This window comes from Nymphalis io, chromosome 10 (genome assembly GCF_905147045.1).
Source record: "Nymphalis io chromosome 10, ilAglIoxx1.1, whole genome shotgun sequence".
Lineage (NCBI taxonomy): Eukaryota > Metazoa > Arthropoda > Insecta > Lepidoptera > Nymphalidae > Nymphalis > Nymphalis io.
This window is the reverse complement of record NC_065897.1, coordinates 3,981,609-4,003,447: the sequence shown is the minus strand read 5'-3', so window position 1 is coordinate 4,003,447 and position 21,839 is coordinate 3,981,609. Positions and strand designations below refer to the sequence as shown.

General features: G+C 31.7%; 1 protein-coding gene across 1 annotated transcript in view; it reads left to right on the top strand.

Annotated features, from left to right (window-relative positions):
* The window catches only part of LOC126771269 (vesicular glutamate transporter 1), a 50,570-nt gene extending 29,533 nt beyond the window's left edge, over positions 1-21,037 (top strand). The window contains exons 4-13 of the mRNA XM_050491062.1: positions 14,603-14,715; positions 14,943-15,082; positions 15,271-15,525; positions 17,708-17,901; positions 18,091-18,253; positions 18,332-18,439; positions 18,519-18,704; positions 19,006-19,191; positions 20,004-20,180; positions 20,698-21,037. Coding sequence (XP_050347019.1) covers positions 14,603-14,715; positions 14,943-15,082; positions 15,271-15,525; positions 17,708-17,901; positions 18,091-18,253; positions 18,332-18,439; positions 18,519-18,704; positions 19,006-19,191; positions 20,004-20,180; positions 20,698-20,889 — 1,714 coding nt within the window. The 3' untranslated portion in view covers positions 20,890-21,037. The remainder of the gene's footprint in view (positions 1-14,602; positions 14,716-14,942; positions 15,083-15,270; positions 15,526-17,707; positions 17,902-18,090; positions 18,254-18,331; positions 18,440-18,518; positions 18,705-19,005; positions 19,192-20,003; positions 20,181-20,697) is intronic.
* The last annotated feature ends 802 nt before the right edge of the window (positions 21,038-21,839 follow it).

Genomic DNA, 21,839 nt, shown 5'->3' with positions numbered 1-21,839 from the left:
TCGCATTAAAACGTTAGCTCAGTATTTAAATGGATTCCCATTTGTAGTCTCGAAACATGAAAATAGCGTGGCTCTTTAACAGAGAGGGGTTCCCTGCAGACTTGATAAAATACTGCAAATGGCTGTGCAGAAGAGATATAAATAATTTTTTTTATTTTATTTAGTGTGTTTCTTAATGCTAAAGGGTTATAAAAATCAATGATTAAAAATAATGTTTGTATTTTTTTTATTTAGTAAATAACGTTTTCTTATTGGCTACACAAAACCAACGTAAACGTGAAGTCTTACTATTACGCCAATCGCATGAACAATACAATTTCGCTGACATTATATTTGTCTAGTAAAATAGGAAGTTACAAATCCAAGAAAAATGATAACAACATAACATGAGAAACTTGGATTTTATTAATAGGATGACAACTTATTTGGTTTGTGTGCAGGATAATTGTAGACATAAACATTGTTGTAGGGGTTTGCACTTAAAACTATAGTATTCAATCCATTTAAAATTATTAACTCAAATATTTAATATAACAATTACTATTGAGACGTACAATTTTGCGCTTGTAGCACTATTTTGTATTTATTTATTTATCCAACAACAAACAGGTCAAATAAAACCGTTTAAAAATGCGTTATTTATTGATACTATCTGCTAAACAGTAATTCTAAAGTCGTGCGTACCTCTGTTAGTTTCGTCAGTCTATGGTTCGTACTTTTAAAGTATATTGCGTATCCTCATACATACGTATGGCGTACTGTATTGTTGTTTTTCAAAGCCCATAGTAGCGGTGAAATGTTTCGCCCAACTGAAAGGGGTTTCGTACGGCTTCACTCGGCTTTTACAGATTTGTGCCTGTTGCAAGATTTGCGGTAGCTTTTATTGGGTGCTTACGAACCATAAAAATGTAAATTTGATCTTAAGAAATTATATTCAAAATATTATTCGTAAAATGAAAGCTTATAAGAAGTTCTCCGAAATAATTAATATCTTGTTGGTAATAATGAATACTTAAGTAAGTTTATTATATAAAGCCGTTTTAGTTGTTAAGTTATATAAATGCATAAAGTTTAGAATTGGATTATTTTAGTCTAGACTTGATCGCAAGTTGTAAAATTATACCTTCGCATCTCTCGTATAAAATGGAAGCGACTTAAATAAGCGTTAAGAAACATTTTGACCTCTTCGGAGATAAGTTGCCTTGATCCCCGGCCATTGTGATAGCCATCTGCAGAAAACTCCGTGAAAAGCTCCGGGTTCATTCCCCATTCATGGGGCGATTTGATTTACTTAAGATCTTTGGCTTGATACTGTCTATTAAGCGAGTGGTTCGACCGTCGTTTATATAAAAGAATATTGGGATGTGTTTTTCTATCCATGTTTGTAGACCTAAAAAGCTTTTTTATAGAAAAAATTATTTGTAATTTTTTTTAACTTTTTAATTTAACAAATTAAATCCAAGCATTTTTACAAATTATTTTTAACGACACATATTTAAGAAATATTAATAAAAGGTCAATTTATTATATTTTCCTTGTATTACCTTAACAGATTCAGATATAATTAACTTTTACTGTTAAATGATAAAATTTTGAATTTAAAACAGGTAAAAAATCAAACAGGTTTGTTTATGATATGTTATCTATAGAATATTTAGTATTGAGGGTGTATTATCGAAGTAGGGTGACTTAACGCGTGGTTCCGGGCGAACGAACGTACGATTTATAAAATGAGTTTGCGGTGCAACCAACCCGTGATACCCTATTGGTTACGTCTCACTTCTTTATTAGTGATGTTATTAACACGATTATTTTAATATCGAAGAATTATTTTTTTCATGAGGTACGACATAAAAAAGCCGAGATGGCCCTGTGGTAAGAACGCGTGAATCTTAACCGATGATCGTGGGTTCAAACCCGGGCAAGCACCACTGAATTTTCATGTGCTTAATTTGTGATTATAATTCATCTCGTGCTTTACGGTGAAGGAAAACATCGTGAGGAAACCTGCATGTGTCTAATTTCACTGAAGTTCTGCCACATGTGAATTCTACCAACCCGCATTGGAGCAGCGTGGTGGAATAAGCTCCAAACCTTCTCCTCAATAAGAGGAGAGGAGGCCTTTAGCCCAGCAGTGGGACATTCACAGGCTGTTACGGTTACGGTACGGTTACGACATGAAACACTACCAGGTTAAAGTCCGTTTAATTTTCAAATTGAAAATTTTTTTCATCGCTGCATATATTACAAGTACCGGGTCCTGCTTGATTCATAATTATTATATAATTATCTAATAATATAATCTTTTATACCAATAGCAGGGATAGTATTTAGGTTTTGCCCAAGCCATTTTGTGGGGACCGGCAACTTACTCGTTATTCTACCACCAAAATAACTTTAATATTTACCGCTGTCTTGATGTCTGGGTGAATAAGAAATGTAACGTCTTAAATGTTATGGTTGTTAACGCATCCACTTTGTAAGAAGTGTATCTGTATATCCAATTGAAGAAGGAAATAGATTTAGCATTAGTTTTGATATATTATGTACTACAAATAAGTCTTGATTAATACATATTTTTAATAACACCAAACTATTCCATTTAACTGCTTAAATTAACATTAATTTTACTTACTACCAAAGTTCCAATAACAACTTCGCCGACTATATAGTTTTTTCCGACTTATACAGCAAGGGTTCTCAATTCGGTTGCAATTTTTTTTCTCGTTTCATACAATTCAATTTATGATATTAATTATTAAAAAACATATATAACGTTATTTTAAATTGAATATATTCTATCGCTATCGATAATATGTATATAAACATCACTATTTTACGGGCATTTGTCGCGGAACGTCACCATTTTTCCCTCGCTGCCATCAGTTGAAAGTTAAAAGCATTGAAAGACGTATCGCGGGTTCCTTGCAGGCTCCATTGTTCTCTGCCCTTTGTGCCGCTTCGAATGTTTTAATGTAATTGGCTTTGTGACGTTTTTTAACTTTTTTACCATCGATGCTTGTAAGCGCATACTGATAACCATTAGGCTATTACATTATCTATCCTTTGTTATACTGAATTCATTGTTACTAATATGATAGGAAATTAAGTAATAATTTAATTAATAATTATGTTTATTTTGATTGTAAATATTATATTAATATATATTTATTACCAGAGTCGAGATGGCCCAGTGGCTAGAATACTTGAATCCTAATCGATTGCGAGTTCAAAGACCACTGAGTTTTCACGATTTTAATTAAGTGTTTATAATTTATTTCGTGGTCGGTGAAAGAAACGATCGCGAAAAAACCTGCCTGTCTCGGATAAATTGTGCCTCACGTATCTCCTCCAAGCCACCTTGGAGCATAATGGAATAAGCTCCAAACCTTCTTCCCAAAAGAAGAGAATGTATTTTCCCAGCAGTGGGACATTTACAGGCTGTTAGTTTATGCTTTGTTTATTGCTTTTTTTGGAAGTTATTATAATAGATCGAGGTTTTGGACTACCAACTTATAACAATTGTTCACTTTTTTAGGGCTACGAAGATTCCTTTGTGATAGTGTATGATGTATGCATATCAATTTTAGTACGTACGTATTTAGTTGTTGGACCAGTGTTTATAGGTCAAGATCTCGGGTTCGATCCCGAGTTGGGCAATATAAAAAGCTATTGTATTCTTCTGAGCAAAAATAATGAAAATCGATTCCCAAAGAAACATACAAGTTGTATATTTTTAATGATGTTAAAAGTAAAATTGATAATATCCAGTCAACTAATTTTTTCCTATGTTATTTTAGTAATTGATTCCGTTTATTGATTCCATCGTTTAATGATTCCATTTATTCATTCCGTTTGCGCTAAATCAAGCATGCTTTATACCAGTATAACTATAGTAACTATCAACGCACATAATAAACAAAACTATATCTGTAATAAGAAGCAAATGGTTCGTTTTTAAGCATTTACTTGGCATTTTCACTCATTATCGAAAGAGACAGATGATGAAAGCTAGCTTAGGGTTGTGGGTTCAAATTCGGAATGGCAACTTTGAGTTATATAAGATAAAAGTTACTTTAGTAAAAATGTAATTTTAAACTGTAATAACTATGTAATAGAGAGCGATAGTAAGAGATAGAAGTTATTTATCCTTTTTCTTCACTATCTTGTCTCGCCTTACTCCAGTAAGTGAGTTGGATATAAATTGGGGCATTGTCTGTGAATCTGGAGCATTCGCAAGACTTTTAACGCCATTCTGCAACTACTTGCGAAAAATATAGTACATTTTTTTTTAAATATATTATTCAATATAATTAATTACTTTATATAATTTGTCTACCTAATATACATTGGATTGTTAGATAAAATATGCATTTAATTATAATCATAACATCATATCATCGCTATTTTATATAATAAAATATATTGAAGTAAATAAAACTCTTGGTGCCATTTCCTTTTTTTGGTAATCTTTTCTTTTCGCGTCATCACGTTATCATGATAAGATATGGATATGGGAGCAATCGATATTGTTGTTTGCTAAATTCTAGCTTCTGGAGTTTTCGATAAAGAATAAATTGGTATCTAATAAAATGAATACATAGTTGTCTAATTTATTCTTATTCCTGCCAAAATAAAACTATTAAATTATTTCAAAAACAAAAACAATATAAAAATATTTATGTTGCCCATGAGTATAGAATTTAACAATAGTTATATCATTAAAGAAATTAACAAACTTAATACTTTTATATTAATTATGATCGGAATTGTAAGAGAAAATGAAAATTTTGCAGAATTTCACTCCGAGAAAGGACAGAGGGAGCGTGGCACGCATTTCTGGCTAGTTTGATATCAGCTCCCGTGACGTCACTACCGTCTCAACGCTCCCGATCAAATACGATAAATTAATTGTTCCGCGTCTTTCGAGTGTAATTTCATTCATTTCTTATAGTGAAACCGTGGAATAGTGTCAAAGATTACATAATTCATTCTCGGATAACACGTGTCATATTAAGAAACATCGCTGTTCAGAATTCTCTATTAAAACTATACAAAAATGAACTAAAAATGGATAATAATTGTCTTAATCTACTTAAATGATCCTACAGGTTGTTTTGCTTTTCCCTCGGGATAAGTAATTGAAATAAAGACTCTACGCTTAAGGTATAAGGTGGTAAATTGTTAAGGAAACTTTGAGGGTGTGATTCTAGTATAACCTGTTGATTCCACGCGAAGAAATCCACAGGGAAAATGTTTTGGCGTAGACTACTGTAAGTACCGTGAAATAATAAATTAATTCAAGTGAAGACTTATAAACTCTCATTCAATTTAACAAATAATTTATAAGTCACTTTACATATATATTTGTATTATATCGCTATTAACAAAAACATTTAATTATCATCTATATACCCAATATTCAGCTATATTTAAAAAAGATAATTTTCATTCCGTAGTGTAATATTGAAGCTGTTTTTTTAAGTTAAAATAAAATTACGAATAGTATTTTTAATAAAGTAAACCGAGTAACATATAAATAGATTTGAATATAACCTCTACTTACTTTACTTATAATTATTATAATATTATTTAAAGTAATACAATACGGCAATAATAATTTTCGACTTATAATTAAATATATATCGATACTGATAGATAATAAAAATAAAAGTGTGTCTTCAATTGTCGTCAAGTAATATTTCGACCCTTGTTACATATATCAATTGATAGTTAAGTTTTATGTCTTCTGAATCACATATTATGCTCTACGCGATCATCCCCAGGGATGGAATTACGATGTCAGCTATGCCAATTTGTTTTTATGATTGAACTAGCAGGAAAAGTTTGCAATTTACTTTATATTTTTTACTATTGTTATCCGCGGAGAATGACCTTATTATTATGTGTCTAGTACAGGGAAATGATTTTTCCTACTATTTGTTAATAAGACTTAAGATGTGCTCATGTTGGAATTGCTGATTACTAAAGCGGTATAATATTTTACGAGTTGGAGAGAAACCATACAATAAAGTCTTGTATTGTATGCTTGTCCGAGGGTGTCACTGGTACTAAAATCTGTAAAAGTAATGAATATAGTATTCATACCATTTTTAAATGACATATTGATATATTTTTGAAATTATTGCATACATAGATACAGCTTATATCATATTGAAGTTATAATTTACATTTAAAATTCTTTATGTCTTACTAACAATTTTTTATAGGGCGGCCGTTTCCAACGGAGACTAGCTAACATGACTAGAGGTAAAGTGCACAAGTGTGTAGACAAACACAGATACACTCTCTATACCTTCACTCTCGTAACCCAATGGGCAATCCGACATGACCGGAGAGTGGTCAGGCTATTAAGAAATTCGTGACAAAAAACCTAATCTAAAAATATTTTTTTTATTATCTCAATCCGGGAATTGAACAAAAATTAAAAAAAAATTGCCTTATTGTTTTATGGTAAGATTTAATGTTTGTTCAAATCGGGCATATAGTACTCATAACTCTTTCTCTCCCTGTCGAGATAAAAAGTTTAATAAATGTAGGCACAGGGTGTGACCGTTCACCATGCCGAGTTGTCGCGTGATTTAGTGCCCATCAGGCAAATAGATGTGAAGGACAGATATATTTAAATATTATCTGTGGCGATAGTTAGGTGCTTTGCGAAAAGATTAGAATATTTCATTTCGAAATATACATAAATGATTGTTGTTTTTAGTGTCGTAAAGTTTTATGTACCTATTTTTTTTTAACTTTTATTACTCAAGTTTTAGTATACTATTTCACATAATTTATTTAAAATATACAGTTTATACCGTTACTTTTAACACGAAGGTATTATGAGTCGGTACGATTTCATTTATATAATTACTTGTCAAAAGAAGCATCGACGAAGCAGATTGTTAAAAAATCGATACCAAACGAGACCTTGTGACGCGATTATTAAAATTGTCGTTACCAAATGTACGTCAACCTATAGGTACGTCATTGGCATAATACCCACGGGACTGGTCCAATTGCTTCTGTCTTGTACATTTTTTTTTCATTATTTCCCTCTTCCCGTTGAGCATTTATCAATATTTGAATTCGTAAATGCGAAATTATTTTTGAGCCTATTTTATTCAGGTTACTTTAATTGCTATTAAATTAAATATTTTGATTTACAAATCTTATTATTGTTTTCTAATTTCACTATTGCCAGTCGCAGTAATTAATTATTTTTTTAAATATTTATTTCGATTTTATAGCTTCATTTCGAAACAGTGGTTGTTTTACATTTAATTTAATATGAATAAAATATTTAGTTGATTAACGTACATTATGATTTTAGGTAACTTATTAATATTTAACTTAGGTATAATAGAATGTAAATTAACCAAAGTGAAGATCATCTTTTTGTCACTCCTGCAAATAATAATCTGATAAAAATAAGAAATGATACTTTAATTAAAATACTGTATTTGCTATATCTGTGTCATATGTTTGTACGTCACGTAATCATGTTGTAATTAAGTTAAGTTTTAAAGTTTTTCATAAACACTAAGAATTTGACACGAACGAGACGATCATTACACTCAGCCCTTGAGTTTCAATTCGTGTAAAGCGTTTACACCCTAAAGCCGGGGTATTTGTGTAATTGATATTTACAACTAACCTGGATTTCAAATCGTTTCCCGGGATTAAGCGGAGATTTGTAGGGATTTTCCTTCTTCGAGAGTTCTCTTCAATTTATTTACAGTCTGCAGTAAGCGCGCTGATAACGTTTACAGTTCGAGTCGGTTAAAAGGAATGAGATTGTTTCCCTTTGCCTTGTTCATTGAATAAATTAACATAACATTCGCTTAAAGATTTAATAGAGTTAGATGTTGAAGTAAAATATTATTACTTTGTATAATATTTTAATCGTAACCTTTAAAAGCTTTTATTTTTACATAATGAAGACAGACTTAGCGCAGAATGATTGTCTTAATAAAATATATTTTGACCAAACATTATAATAAATACATGTTTTATATGTCTATCGATAAGATGTCTACAACTGATCGCAGAAATTCAAGAAACAATAAGGGTGGGTTCGAAACGTGCGCGTCGTTCCTCCCGACAGATTAGGCTCCGACAAAGAGAATAAGAATCTGCGAACCAAATATCATCGCAAATACGGCACGATGTTTTATTTGCTTTCCATTTTTATGATATTTCTATTTGGTGAACTCTCCAAGCTACGACAAAATAAAATTAAAGTGTGAAAATGTCCCGTTGAAAGCACGTTCGATTGTTTGGACGTGATTTTAAATATTTTTTTGGAAAATGATGATATTTCAGTACTGTAAATCTCTTTATTTTTATTCTTTTAATAAATGAACTGTTTCGTAGAATCAATATAAATAATTTTATTAAAAATACGTTAAACATAGATTCAATTATTCAAAGGAAGTAACAGACAAAGGCTTTCGTTGCTAATGATACGAATGAAAGTGTAACCTCGCACACTTTTGTAGTACAAATTGGTGTGATTGACCTTTCACACTACTCACATAAATATCTTCTAAGCACTTTGCCCTTCCTTAAACTATAAATATGTTTAGTGTGAAGGCAACAAAGAAAATTCAATGTCTTAAAGAAAGCAATTTCCTTTTTTCGTATCAGATTTTAATAAACTAATAATTGTCTAATCATTTCATTTATTTAATACGAAAATATAATAAGCCCGTAAATAGCATTTATAAAATGAGATTTCATAATTGTTAATATTTATGATTTTTGGCCCAAAAAAACCGATAGGAATATTGTTTTGTCACAGATTTCCGGTTCATTCGATTCAGCCGGTATCTAGCCCCGGTCATAAAATAAATCTGGCCATAAATAAAGACGAAGACACTAACAAGCGTCTCGGGTTCACCAAGTGATATTTCTTAGGGAGTAACGCCATTTTTGTCATAACTCTATTATATCCGTGCTCCTGAAATGTGAAACAATGTCATGATTTATTTATTGACTATTGTTTTTTAATAATATATTTAAGGTGTTAATTTATTTATATTTATTAATTATCTTTTTAAAATATGAAACAAATATTAATATTATAAATACATAAGTTTAATTAAGAATATTAATATAGCCGGCGTTATTCTATTATTATAATGAATGTGAAAGTTTGAATGTTAGCATTTTTTGTAACTTAATCACTCAAAAACGGGTGGAAATTGATGCAATTGGAAAAAAGGCTACCTAACATACGCCACAAAGACTTCAGATGGAAACTATTATTGATATAATTATATTACATAGTAGTTAATATAATCAATGAACTATGAATTTAAATATAAGTTTTTAATATGAACAATTTATGTATTTAATTAAACATGAAAATTTTAAATAAACAATTGGGTAGTAAACAAAGTCTACTTGAAATACTTTTATTATAATATAATATTTTCAAAAGTACAGAAAAAACTGCAAAAAAAAAACAGTAAAGACCGACACGGGATTCGAATCCAGAGCCTCTGGAACAGCATTTTAAGTGAGCACTAGACCAACGAGGCAGTGTTACGTTAACGTATTATATACATACAATATACATACACACACAAAGTTAATTGTGCAAATTATTTTGTGACTATATCGAATACATACGCAACTACATAATAGGCTTCCACATTTATTACATGTTTTATTCACTCAGGGCAATTCGCTGAAGTTGACAGGCTCGCTTCTCGTGGATTCCTTGAATGGAATGACTATTGATTCGTTCGATTCCTCTGAATTTTTTGCAAAAGTAGGACTTGCTAGATCTTGCTAACTCTCTGAGTTTCTATCTACAGCAGTACTTGATGAGGTTCATTGTATTGAGTCATTCCTGTTGAAGTATTGATGAGAGAATTAGAAATAGTTTCTAACTAGCAAGAAACGTGCTTGCAGAAATTAATTATAAAATATAAGTATATTCATTGAAGTTGACTATTAATTAGATATTTTAATATAAAGAGGTGAGACGGAGAACTAAATTAATGATTCATGTTCAAACTGAGGCTCGTACTATTTAGTTTTTAATTTGTTTATCATTAATTTAATGATCCACTTTGAAGGAATAGCTCGCGAAGATATTCATGTGTCGGACCCAGACTCAGGACAAACAGATATGTTCATGCATACAAATGTCTGACCTGGGTGGGAATCGAACCCACAACCTTCGGCGTGAAAAGCAAGTATCTACCAACCACGCCGACCGGCCCGTCACTGATAGAGATAATTATGTAAAAAGCAAAATTGTTTTTTCGAATTCAATCTTTTCATTGAGAATGATTCCGCCTACTTAATCTTATTTTATTAAATCTCGATTTTATTAAAACGATTTAATTATTTTTTATCAAACTAAATTAAATCGATAATAAAGGTACAGTTATATTGTATATAATATACATATTTTATAGAAATTCTTAATTTATATGTATATTTTTAGTGTCGCAAATTATGCGTGAATATTTTATGTTTAGTAATTATACGCGCCGCAAAAGTCCAAATCTAAATGATATATAGATACAAACAACTTATTTCACATTATATATGCTGACTTTTTGCCTTTAAAGGTACAGCAATGTTATGCGTTTACGATCCCCGATCAGTGGGTGGTCGGAAAACAAATTTAACCGACAATTGTAAATCAATTAGAAAGGGTGGCTTCTGGGGTGTAATAGCTACCCTCCACCCACGTGCTCACCAGGGTCGAAATGGATGATTTTTTATATAGATATTTTATTATTAATATTATGCTAAAAATTAAATAAATTAATGATCATTGTGAAATAATAACGATTATAATGACTCAGATCTGTTTTCTTAATTAAAATATTACTATTGTCAAAAGAAACATTATATAAAAATAAAGTCACTTTAATAATTATAATTTAGATCGTTTGTATGTAATTGAGGTTTATTTTATATGCATTTCAAAGCTTAATTATATTTATAAGTAATTTATGGAATTGGTATACCCACCAAATGTAAATACTCCCCTGTCTAAGTATTCATAGTAAGTACTCAAGTGCATATTGTAAACGCAACGTGCTCCTTGTAACGCCCCGCTCTTAACGTCTCGGGCAGGTCTGTCTTCGAAATTGGAGAAAACGTGAAATTATAGCTGTTCAATTACTTAAATATCAACGACTAATTAAGTTAAGTCAATTTTAAAGTAATTAGTGGAATTATTTCTTAATTAATTATTTTCCTAGAGGTGTGTGTCTTTGCCGAGATGGCCCAGTGGTAAGAACATGTGAATCTTAACCGATGATCGTGGGTTCAAACCCGGGCAAGCACCACTGAATTTTCATGTGCTTAATTTGTGATTATAATTCATCTCGTGCTTTACGATGAAGGAAAACATCGTGAGGAAACCTGCATGTGTCTAATTTCACTGAAATTCTGCCACATGTGTATTCCACCAACCCGCATTGGAGCAGCGTGGTGGAATAAGCTCCAAACCTTCTCCTCAAAAAGAGGAGAGGAGGCCTTTAGCCCAGCAGTGGGACATTCACAGGCTGTTGCGGTTACGGTGTGTCTTTGGTGTATTATTTCTGTTACTGCTTTTTACCTATTTTTAATTATAGGTAGCAGTTAGCAATATGTGCTAAATTTTTGCTCATTCAATTTGTAAATTTCATGTTCTTACACTTAATATAGTGGTTGATTATACAATTGTTTGTATAGAATCTAAAATTATATACATTTTGAAATTGGAATTTTTATTTTGTCTTCAAATTAAAAAAAGGACAATTTATATTTGTTACAAACTCTATACCATCTTTTTACCGTTAAAACAATTTAACTACTTTAATGAAAATATATATAAATCTTTATTGAAAATTAAAGAAAAATATTTTATGCATGATTTGACATGTTTGGAATGCATCGCATGTTTTTTTTCTATTCTTATTTCCAAATAGTTTATTGATAAAAAGCAAATCGATTGGCAAATCGAGAAAAAAAGGTAATGACCAAAAGGTTCGCTTACCTACTTATACCAACTATATAGCCAAGATACTATTCGAAAATTTAAGTTTTAATCTTCGTGTTATATTACATGTAACATACTAGTTCATATAGTTTTTAATTGTGAGGGAAGTCTCAAAGGGTGATACCGATAGAGACGACAAAGTTAGTTACTCAGAAGTTGGTTAAGTGGAACTCGGTCGGCGTTAATTTCAAAATTAACTGCAAGATTGTTACTATCGCAAAATAGCAGTGATCTCAGTTTCAGATACCAAAGTAAGAAAAATATTATTATAAAATACTTAAATATCTCATATCTTGAAAATAAATAAATATTATAAAAACAAACTCAATGCTTTAGTCAGCTCTTTTTCCGTTAAAAATAAACATTTTAAATGTATTTTTGGTTACTGTATACGAATAGATTTGTTTTGTTTATGGATAGTAGAATAGAATTGTCTGCGGGACGTAATTTAAAAGCGTCCCTATAATAAACGTTTCGAATCATTCAAATTCGCATGTCTGTTATATTGGTTATTGATGTACAATAACTATAAACATCTTACCACACGTCCAAAGACTTGGTTCGTCCTTCAAAATTATTATGTTAAAAGGCCTTTACAATGAAATTATAACATTCATTCGTCGAAATATTTTTGTTTCTCAACTTACTGGTAATAACCGGTTTAATTTAAAATTGTGCTATACGTTACGGTATAAAAGGATGAAACAGTAATCATAGCATTTAGTGACGTCACGTAATTATAGGCATAGGGTGCATTAGCGGCACAATGCGTAAAGCGCGCGATCAAAGGGGAGCGCACACGATAACAGATAATCTCTGTTTCATATTGTTACCCGAGGTATGTTTTTATTAAAACGTGACAGTGTCATTTTTATAGACTAAAGATTAATGTCAATATAAGAAACCTTTTAACGATGAAGATCATTTAAAAAATGTATTTTGAACAATTTAAAATGCTTATTAAAAAAATAACCAAGTAAATTTCTCGAATTTTCTTTCATCAATTTAAAGAAATGATAAAATATTTTGCAAATACGGTGATATCAAATAGCAATTTCATTTAGGTTTTGTTTTACGTGGTACCCCTTCTGACGCAACTGTTGACGCGTCATCTCGTCCAGTCAGAACTAAACGCATTAGCGAGGTTGCAGGCAACGCGCGGGGGAGCGTCGCGACGCGTCCTTTCCACTTGGTTATGCCTTTTATACGACGATTCATTACGGCCGGAGGGGGACCGAACAGATAGTCACATTTATTACTTTTGTCAGCGGAAAAATGAATTTACACGCCAGTAACTTTGATTTTATGAATGTTTAAAAATACCACGAAATAACAATTTGATGTACATTTCTGTAGTCAAAGTTTAATTTGCAAAGACGTTAATATTTTTATTTGCAATAAAAAAATATATTTTGACACTTTTTAGAATTTTAAATGAATATGTTATAAATGTATTACAATCAGTATTTGATATTGTATCCAAATATCGTTGATTTGTTATAGAACTAATTTGATAAATTATCGACTTAATAATAGATCAGAAACAATGAACAGTGACGTATTCATTTTCACATTTATACGTAGTGACTCATTGTTATATTACAAATAAAGTCATTTAAAATAAATAGTGATGACATTAGATTTTAATATGATAGTAAATTTATTTATCCGACTACGGCGAAACAAAAGGAGAATTATTATTAATATGTTAATTAATGGTCACCAAAACATCAGTAACATGATGATAATACCTAGCTAACGAGCACGTTTGTGAGGTGCCGCAGGTTGAATTATAAAGAAACCAGTGTCAAACCAAGCCAAGCCCAACAGTGTGACTTTCATGGGATGTTACAATAACAAAATTCAAATATCAGTATACAAAGTATTTTTCAAAATTGAATATTTTATGCAAACGTCATTCTACTACATGAATATGCAAGAGTACGTATTAAAAGTGTGATGCAGCTTTCGAGGATGAATATAAAATTACCTCCTTAACGAGCACTCGAGATCAGTCGCAGGCGCGCACCTGCATGTCTCTCCTATTTGCGATCGGCGCATTTTAATTCCATTTGCTCTTGCCAAGTACGTTGCATCCGATCGTTTTAATTATAGGAAAATTTGTGCAGAATATGACAGTCAAATTGGTTTTCGAAAAGTTTATTGTATTTCTGTTGAATATTTTCCAAGATGTTATTTCTTTAAAAAGTATAAAATTGATTTGCTATTCGCGCCTCTTTACACTTTGGATTTTGGATTGGAGAAAATAAACGGTAACTGTAGTTCAATTAATTTGTCATACACTCTTATTCGTTATAAAATGAAATGGTATACAAATTTACACTTGTGTACTTCTGTTTTTATTTCCGTTGAGAATAGCCAACATGGCCAATATCGGTCATGAGGACACCACATACAAAGTTCTTTTTTAAATCTCTTTCAGTTGATCCAACAGAGTACACATTATACCGCGTATATGTCACGTGCGATTGATTTTTTTTCCTGTTTTTGTCATAAAATTTTCATGTTCTAGATCTAGATAAATTTGAATATTCTATAAAAACGTATTTGTTACAGGAACGCTCAGTATGAGAACTTTCACGTGGAACAAAAAGGCTATGATCAAATGTATGATGGCGAGGACCTTGAAACACCGCCATCTCCGGATAGACCACCTCCACGTCACATAGGTCAGTAACAAATAAACATTGTTACTTAAAATGATAACAAAATAAGAGATAAGGACATTAAACGAAAATATAATTCCTTTCGTACTGAGAGTTCAAGCGTCAGATGACGTCAGCGTAAGATTTGTTATTGTAGGTGTGTTAATGTGTGCGTGAGATCGCTACATGAGTTTTCATGTTTCCACATCAATTCTCGTGAGTACCTTGGCATACACACTTTTTTTTAACAGACAAATACGTCCGTGCGGAATGCCCCTGTCTAAGCACGCGCTACACTGTTGCTCTGCTCGCCTGTTTCGGGTTCAGCATCATGTTCGGAATGCGTTGCAACATGAGTATGGCTAAACTCAAGATGACTGAAAAACATAATGTAAGTAACTAAGAATTAAGAATTCAGGTAAAAGCCATATAGTCTAGCCGTATAAATAATAATGAAATTTTATCAATAAACATGAAATTTTATCAATGATTGTGATATAATGAGTATAATATAAAATTATAAAATAAACTCATTGACACAAAGATTCGACAATTTTTTCATGTAAAATTTTTATACAGACATCATCTGGAGTTAGGGAAGATACGCCATTCAACTGGACCGTTAGCGTGGAATCGTCAATAGATGCTTCTTACTTTGCCGGCTACCTAATTACCCAAGTACCAGGTGGATTTTTTGCATCAATGTATCCCGCGAACAAGATCTTCGGTGCGGCCATTGTTGCCTCTGCAATATTTAATATGGCTATTCCGGGCGCGATGTCTGTTGGACCAGCGGCGGTCGTAATGCTTAAAATTGCTCAAGGTTTCGTTGAGGTAAGAAGTTATTTATTATAGAAGTCAGATATTTTATAACTTTTAATTACTTGCGGGTTTGACAGTGTTTTCTTGTAAGCTTTTCAATATGACATTAATTTAAAATAACAATAGTGGCACAAATATTTTTCTTTTAGACACAAGGCCTCACTCTGTTAACTTAAAATAATGCATGAACGAATAAATACTATGAGCATATGCTTAAGGCATATGTAACTCCCAAAAATGAAATGAAAATATTATTAAATAAATTACACTCAATTAAGTACGTATTAGTTTATTTTGTTTCACAAGCGTTTCACTCATGTTACATTTTTTACCAAATTAAAACAAAATTTACATCAAAACTAAATATCAGTTGGTATGTTTCTTTGACAAGACAAGTATCAAAGATCCGGAGGGTTACAATAAACATGTAACAAGCGTCATGTCACTTAAATTTTGAACATTTGGCATTCAGTTCGTGACGGAGCATGATCAAGCTTATTATCGATGCACAAATTTTGAGCCCCGTAGCGAATGTACGTCGTCACGTTTAGGTTTAGTCCCCTTTATTTCGCGCTCTTGTTTAAATTAAACAAATACAATATTATTTTACAGTAATATACGATTGATTATATCTAACACTTGTCCGTACAAAAAGACTTTTGAAAAAATTACATAGGTTAGATTAATTTTATTTTTGTAATTTAGTTATCTAGGAATAATCATAAATAGATATTTTTCAAACGAGGCGTGAAGAGGCATCTTGCGGGGCGGCAATGCGGGGGCGGCTAGTGCAGAAAATTCTTCCCGACTGTACTGGCCGTCGTCGCTTTTGGACTCTACTACCACTTACCATCAGGTGGAGTAGAGCCATTTGCCCTCCCGGACATATAAAAAAAAAGTACATCACGGGGCTTGTACTAATACATTACATAATATTATACTTTAATAGCACGCTTACAGTAATAAAATTTATCTAAAATAAAATAGTCATTGTATTTTTTTTTTTTAAATAATTATAACCGTGAATTATGTATTCAGAAAAAAAACAACCAATTTTGTCAATCAAAATTAGTAGTAATAACATATTAGCAATATGCTAAGCGTACCAAGGTACGCTTATGAAAACTACGTGTTACTTATTCTATAGTTTAGTTACTAGCGCCAGGCGCTCTTTTAATTCCATATTTTCTTTTATAATATTATTAAAATAATGTTTTAGTTTCTTTTACAATTTTCCTGTTAACCAATTTACACCCGTGACTACTAACACATTACATTTATACATAAAAGATAAGAACACATATGTTATTTTAGAATATTTATATAGATAAATAATATTAAACGTACTTGAGAGCATTCGAAATCGTTTCCCAAAGTACAAAGCCTCTTTAGGATTATCGAGCCCCCTGTAACCATAGCTACGTATTTATTCGCCTGTACCCAGCTTAGCCGACTCGTCAATAGCACGGTATCCCTATTAAATCTTATGTTGAATTATTGCGATGACGAAACGATTGTATATAATCCATTTTATCTGGATTTCTATGCTTTATTCAGAAATATATAATCATATTAGTGAAACTTGAGATTGAGAATATTCTTTGTAAACGAGAAAATGCTATGGTCATAGCGAATGAACTTTTGTATGTATTATTATAAAAAGTATTTATAATTTTTATAAAATCAATAACTCTAAAGATTGTGAATATGATATGATTGTCATCTTTTTGTATCTGTTTTATAAGTTCGTTACTTATATTTTTTCTATTCACTTAATTGTGACAGAATTGTTAGTAACTCAAAACATTATAGATAGTTAAATCCACGATACATTTTTCTTTTTCAAAGCAACGCTTGTTTTCCAGGGAATCACAAACATTGCTATTGTTCCCTCCAATCAAGCTTAAAACTTTTCTTACGAGAATAACCCATGAAGTCAGGATCTAACATATGACTTTCCTTTTTTTACCGTAAAGATTTAGAGGCTTTACATTTCTTTTGGACCAAAAGTCGAAATGGCCTTGATTTGGATTTTAATCAAATATCGCGGACACAAATTTGGTCTCGGACTAATTATTTTCCTACCATTAATTCATACTATCTGGTGAAGGAAATATCCTCTGGAAACCTTATCCTTTACAGGAGGGAAGTTCTTCGTCCAACAGAGTAGTGCCTAAAGAAAGTTATTTTTCAGGGCGTTACCTATCCCTCATGTCACGGCATTTGGCGTATGTGGGCACCTCCTCTAGAAAGATCTCGTCTAGCGACTCTAGCCTTCTGCGGAACTTATGCGGGGATCGTCATTGGCATGCCGCTTTCAGGCCTCCTCACTGACTACATATCTTGGCAAACACCTTTCTACTTCTATGGTATTTCGGGTATCATATGGTAAGTTTAAAATGTTTATTTAGCTCAAAATAATTTTCAATTATTTTTTTAAACTTTAACTATTATACAGTGATTAATTAATATGTTTAGAATTACTTAATTTGAACGTTTCCTAGTTATATATTAATATTTTTCAAACATGTATAACATAACTGAAATATAAATATTATATAAAATAATTTTTAACAGGTATATCCTATGGCTCTGGTTGGTTTTCGAGAGACCAAGCAAGCATCCCCACATCACCGCTAAAGAACTCACGTACATCGAACAATCAATTGGAACCGCAACACAAGCCGCCATGCCTGGTTTCTTTTCCACTCCATGGAAAGAATTTGCGACTTCTCCACCTGTATGTAAACCATTTTAATAAATAAATTATCAACATCAAATCGAAAACCATAGTTCTTTTAACAACTATTTTTTGCAGGTTTACGCGATTATCGTCGCCAATTTCTGCAGGACATGGAACTTCTGTCTGCTCGTCATATTCCAGTCAGCTTACTTTAACACAAGATTTAATATGCAAATCACTGAGGTTAGATCTGGTCTGTACCAGTATATAATATTGAAAAAAAGAATAATAAAAAAACAAATATGTTCTATTAATTTCACAGTCTGGTTTCGTCGGAGCAATTCCGCATTTGATTATGACGTCTCTGGTGCCCATTGGTGGTATGATGGCGGACTACTTGCGTAAGAACAACATAATGACCACAACGAACGTGAGGAAACTATTTAACTGCGGTGGTTTTGGACTCGAGGCTTTCTTCTTCGTTCTTGTAGCGTATGCCGACAACAAGGTATATTATAATTGCCTTCTAAAGAATATATGAATATTAAAAATGTTGTACGTAAATTAGATCGTTATCAGTCTTTAGTAATATGAAATGCGAAAGTGAGTTTATTTGTTTGATAGGCTTATACATCTTAACTACTCAACTGTTAACCATTAAGTTACGCATATATGTTGTTACGGGTAAAGAGAAGAAAATAGAGTACGTAATCCCCTCAAACTATTTATAACCATTTGGTGTGACACTGTTCCCAAATTTACGTAATTACATTATTTTTTATTTAATTTAAGTATATATATTTGTTTAGTACGTGGCTACAATCGAATTGACCCTGGGAGTTGCATGTAGCGGCTTTGCTATATCTGGCTACAACGTGAACCACCTGGACATCGCGCCACGTTATGCTTCTATTCTCATGGGATTGTCCAACGGAATCGGGACCATAGCCGGCTTCATTGTCCCCATAGTTATTGATTACATGACTCAAGAGAAGGTAAGGTTTCTTTTAAGCATATATATATACATTACTAATTAATTAATATATTTAAATATACAGTAAAAAACCAGAGCAGCCAGCTGTTTTATTATATCTATTTAAAAAATGTACAATGATATTTCTAAAACTAAAAATTAAAATTCTATAAACAAATGTGGCCTAAAATGTCTTTATTGTTATGAGACATACGTTAAGATCTTTGTAATATTTTAATAAAAACATTGATTAAAAAACTAGTCTTTTATAAAGGAGAACAATGACGTGCTTATTATATTCAATAGCATTTGAATTCTTTGAAACCTGTTCGTGCGTTCTTATCGAACTTTTGAAGTGACACTCCCCAGCGAAGCCCTAGGTATTCTTGAGCGAAACAAAAAGGACAGTGGGTCGTAGCTAATTTTAAAAAGGAAATCGAGCTCGTTTTGAGCCGTGGTGTGAATTTGAAATGAGCGGGGTCGGGGTGCGCGCCGATGCGTCACGTGGCTACATTACGCGCTGAGCACTTTATTATCACCGCGTTACGCTACACTAAGTTTGAGCGAATAAGCGTATATTTTATATCCATAAGTCACAGTTTAAATATATTAAATTATACTTTGTAATACAATACATATTCGAAATGTATATTAAGATTCGAATATAATCTGTGCCAATCTTATGAAAAGTAAAAATGCAAAATATTGCAAAAACTGTTGCCACGATTTAAGCGTTTTTACAATATAAAAATAAAATGTTGTTTTAATAAAATGTTGGTAATTTATCATTTTAATAGACATAATAATAATGGAAACCTGTGAATTTAATAATAGGATCAGCTAGAAAAGGCAATAACAGAATGGCGTGCGGTTTTCTTAATGGGTGCTACAGTACATTTCATCGGCATCACCATATACGGAATATTCGCCTCTGGTGAATTGCAACCGTGGGCTGAGACAGCAGCTCCTTATGAAACTCCTCTAAAGCCCTTAGATCAGGAAACTACCTTCGTAAGTACTAGTATTATTATATTTTCTTATCGATAATCGCTAAAATCACATATTTGTTTTTTTTTTTTAATATAAAAATAAAATAATTATTGAAAGTATAGTGAACAAATTTGGTTGTTATAATGTGTGTGATGTCGAATTATTTAATTTATTTGTATACTATATTCAACTATAAAAGAAGATTGTTGCCAAAATTAAACAACTCGTATCACGTCTAAAACCATAAAAAAGTCTAGATGTCTAGAGACCTATGACTTCGCAAATTTTAGTATAATTCACAAAATATCACATAATGGCAAGTCTAGGTCAGTAGTCCGACGCCCGGACTCAGTCGAATAATTTTCTATCTTCGTTTGACCAAAAGATCTATCGACACGATTTGACGTTGTTGGCTTCATCTATATTAAAGTTGTTGTAAACATTGTAATTATTGTTATATATGAAAATATCTTAATAAAAGAGTAATACAGTAGTTTATGAGATTGTTCTCCAATGGTAAGTTCTGTGATTATTATAGTCGGAGAAACCATCTGAGCCACTGAGAGGCACAGAACCACCAGCATACGGCAGCATCGCACCGCCTCGCCCACCGGCGCCGCAACAACACGTACCTAACAATCCTTTCGTATCAGGGGCTTTGTATCAGGCAGAGCCTATACAGCCACCCGCCCAAACTTATGAGGACCTCACCGACGATGGCACTTATTAGACACCGCGTGTCTTCGACGTCAGTTACATCAACTGATTATAACTTTTTCTGAACTATATCAAGCGAAAGTTTTATCAGATTCAGGCATAACACCTGCCCAACATATGATGTTGTGCTATTCTCTAAGTGCAATAACTTATATCCAATACTTAATACCTAACACTGTTTTTTTCTGAATTACTTATTTAACATTAAATATTTTTTACAACTAAAATACCAATGACTATGAAAAGCAATTTAATATACTTCTGTTTACGTTATAAAACTAAATAACCAAATAAATTCAAAATGTTCTAAATTAAAAATATATTGATACAAAAATGTATAGGTAGGTTCTTAGAAAATAACATAACTATTCGGTAATCTCCTCATTTTATAGTTAAAAGATATATAATTGTTCTCTATTTAGCTCTAAATATCAGATACTCACTCTAATGTATTGTTTATGCATACAAATTTTATCGTTGTCTGTTAATTTTACTTAGTTAAATGGGTGAATGTACTTGAAATTTTATTTGCTCAATATTTTGTAAACATGTAAATATTCGCATTGGCATATCATTTACTTAGGTTATCATTTGTGCCATTATTAGTTAATGTTAAAATGTTTCGTTTAACGATAACCGATTAAGTCATTCCTTTTAATTACTTCTTGTCCAATCATTAGTAATATAAACGGCATATGTTTAACGGTTAATTCCTTGTTTATAAACTATATAGATTTGCTCGTCCTTGTTACTGTCTCTTGTTGTTGTAAAATGTTTATAATAAATTTACGATATTATTTATAAAATCTAGGAATGTATTTCAAACTACAAATATAATTGTATTATAGTCGTAGGTACTCAAAAAATGTTACTAACGAAAGGGAAGTAATTGATTCGTATTATATTTAGTTTAGATTTGTAATACTGTGACTTTTTATAGTATATATTCATTTGAATTTAAAT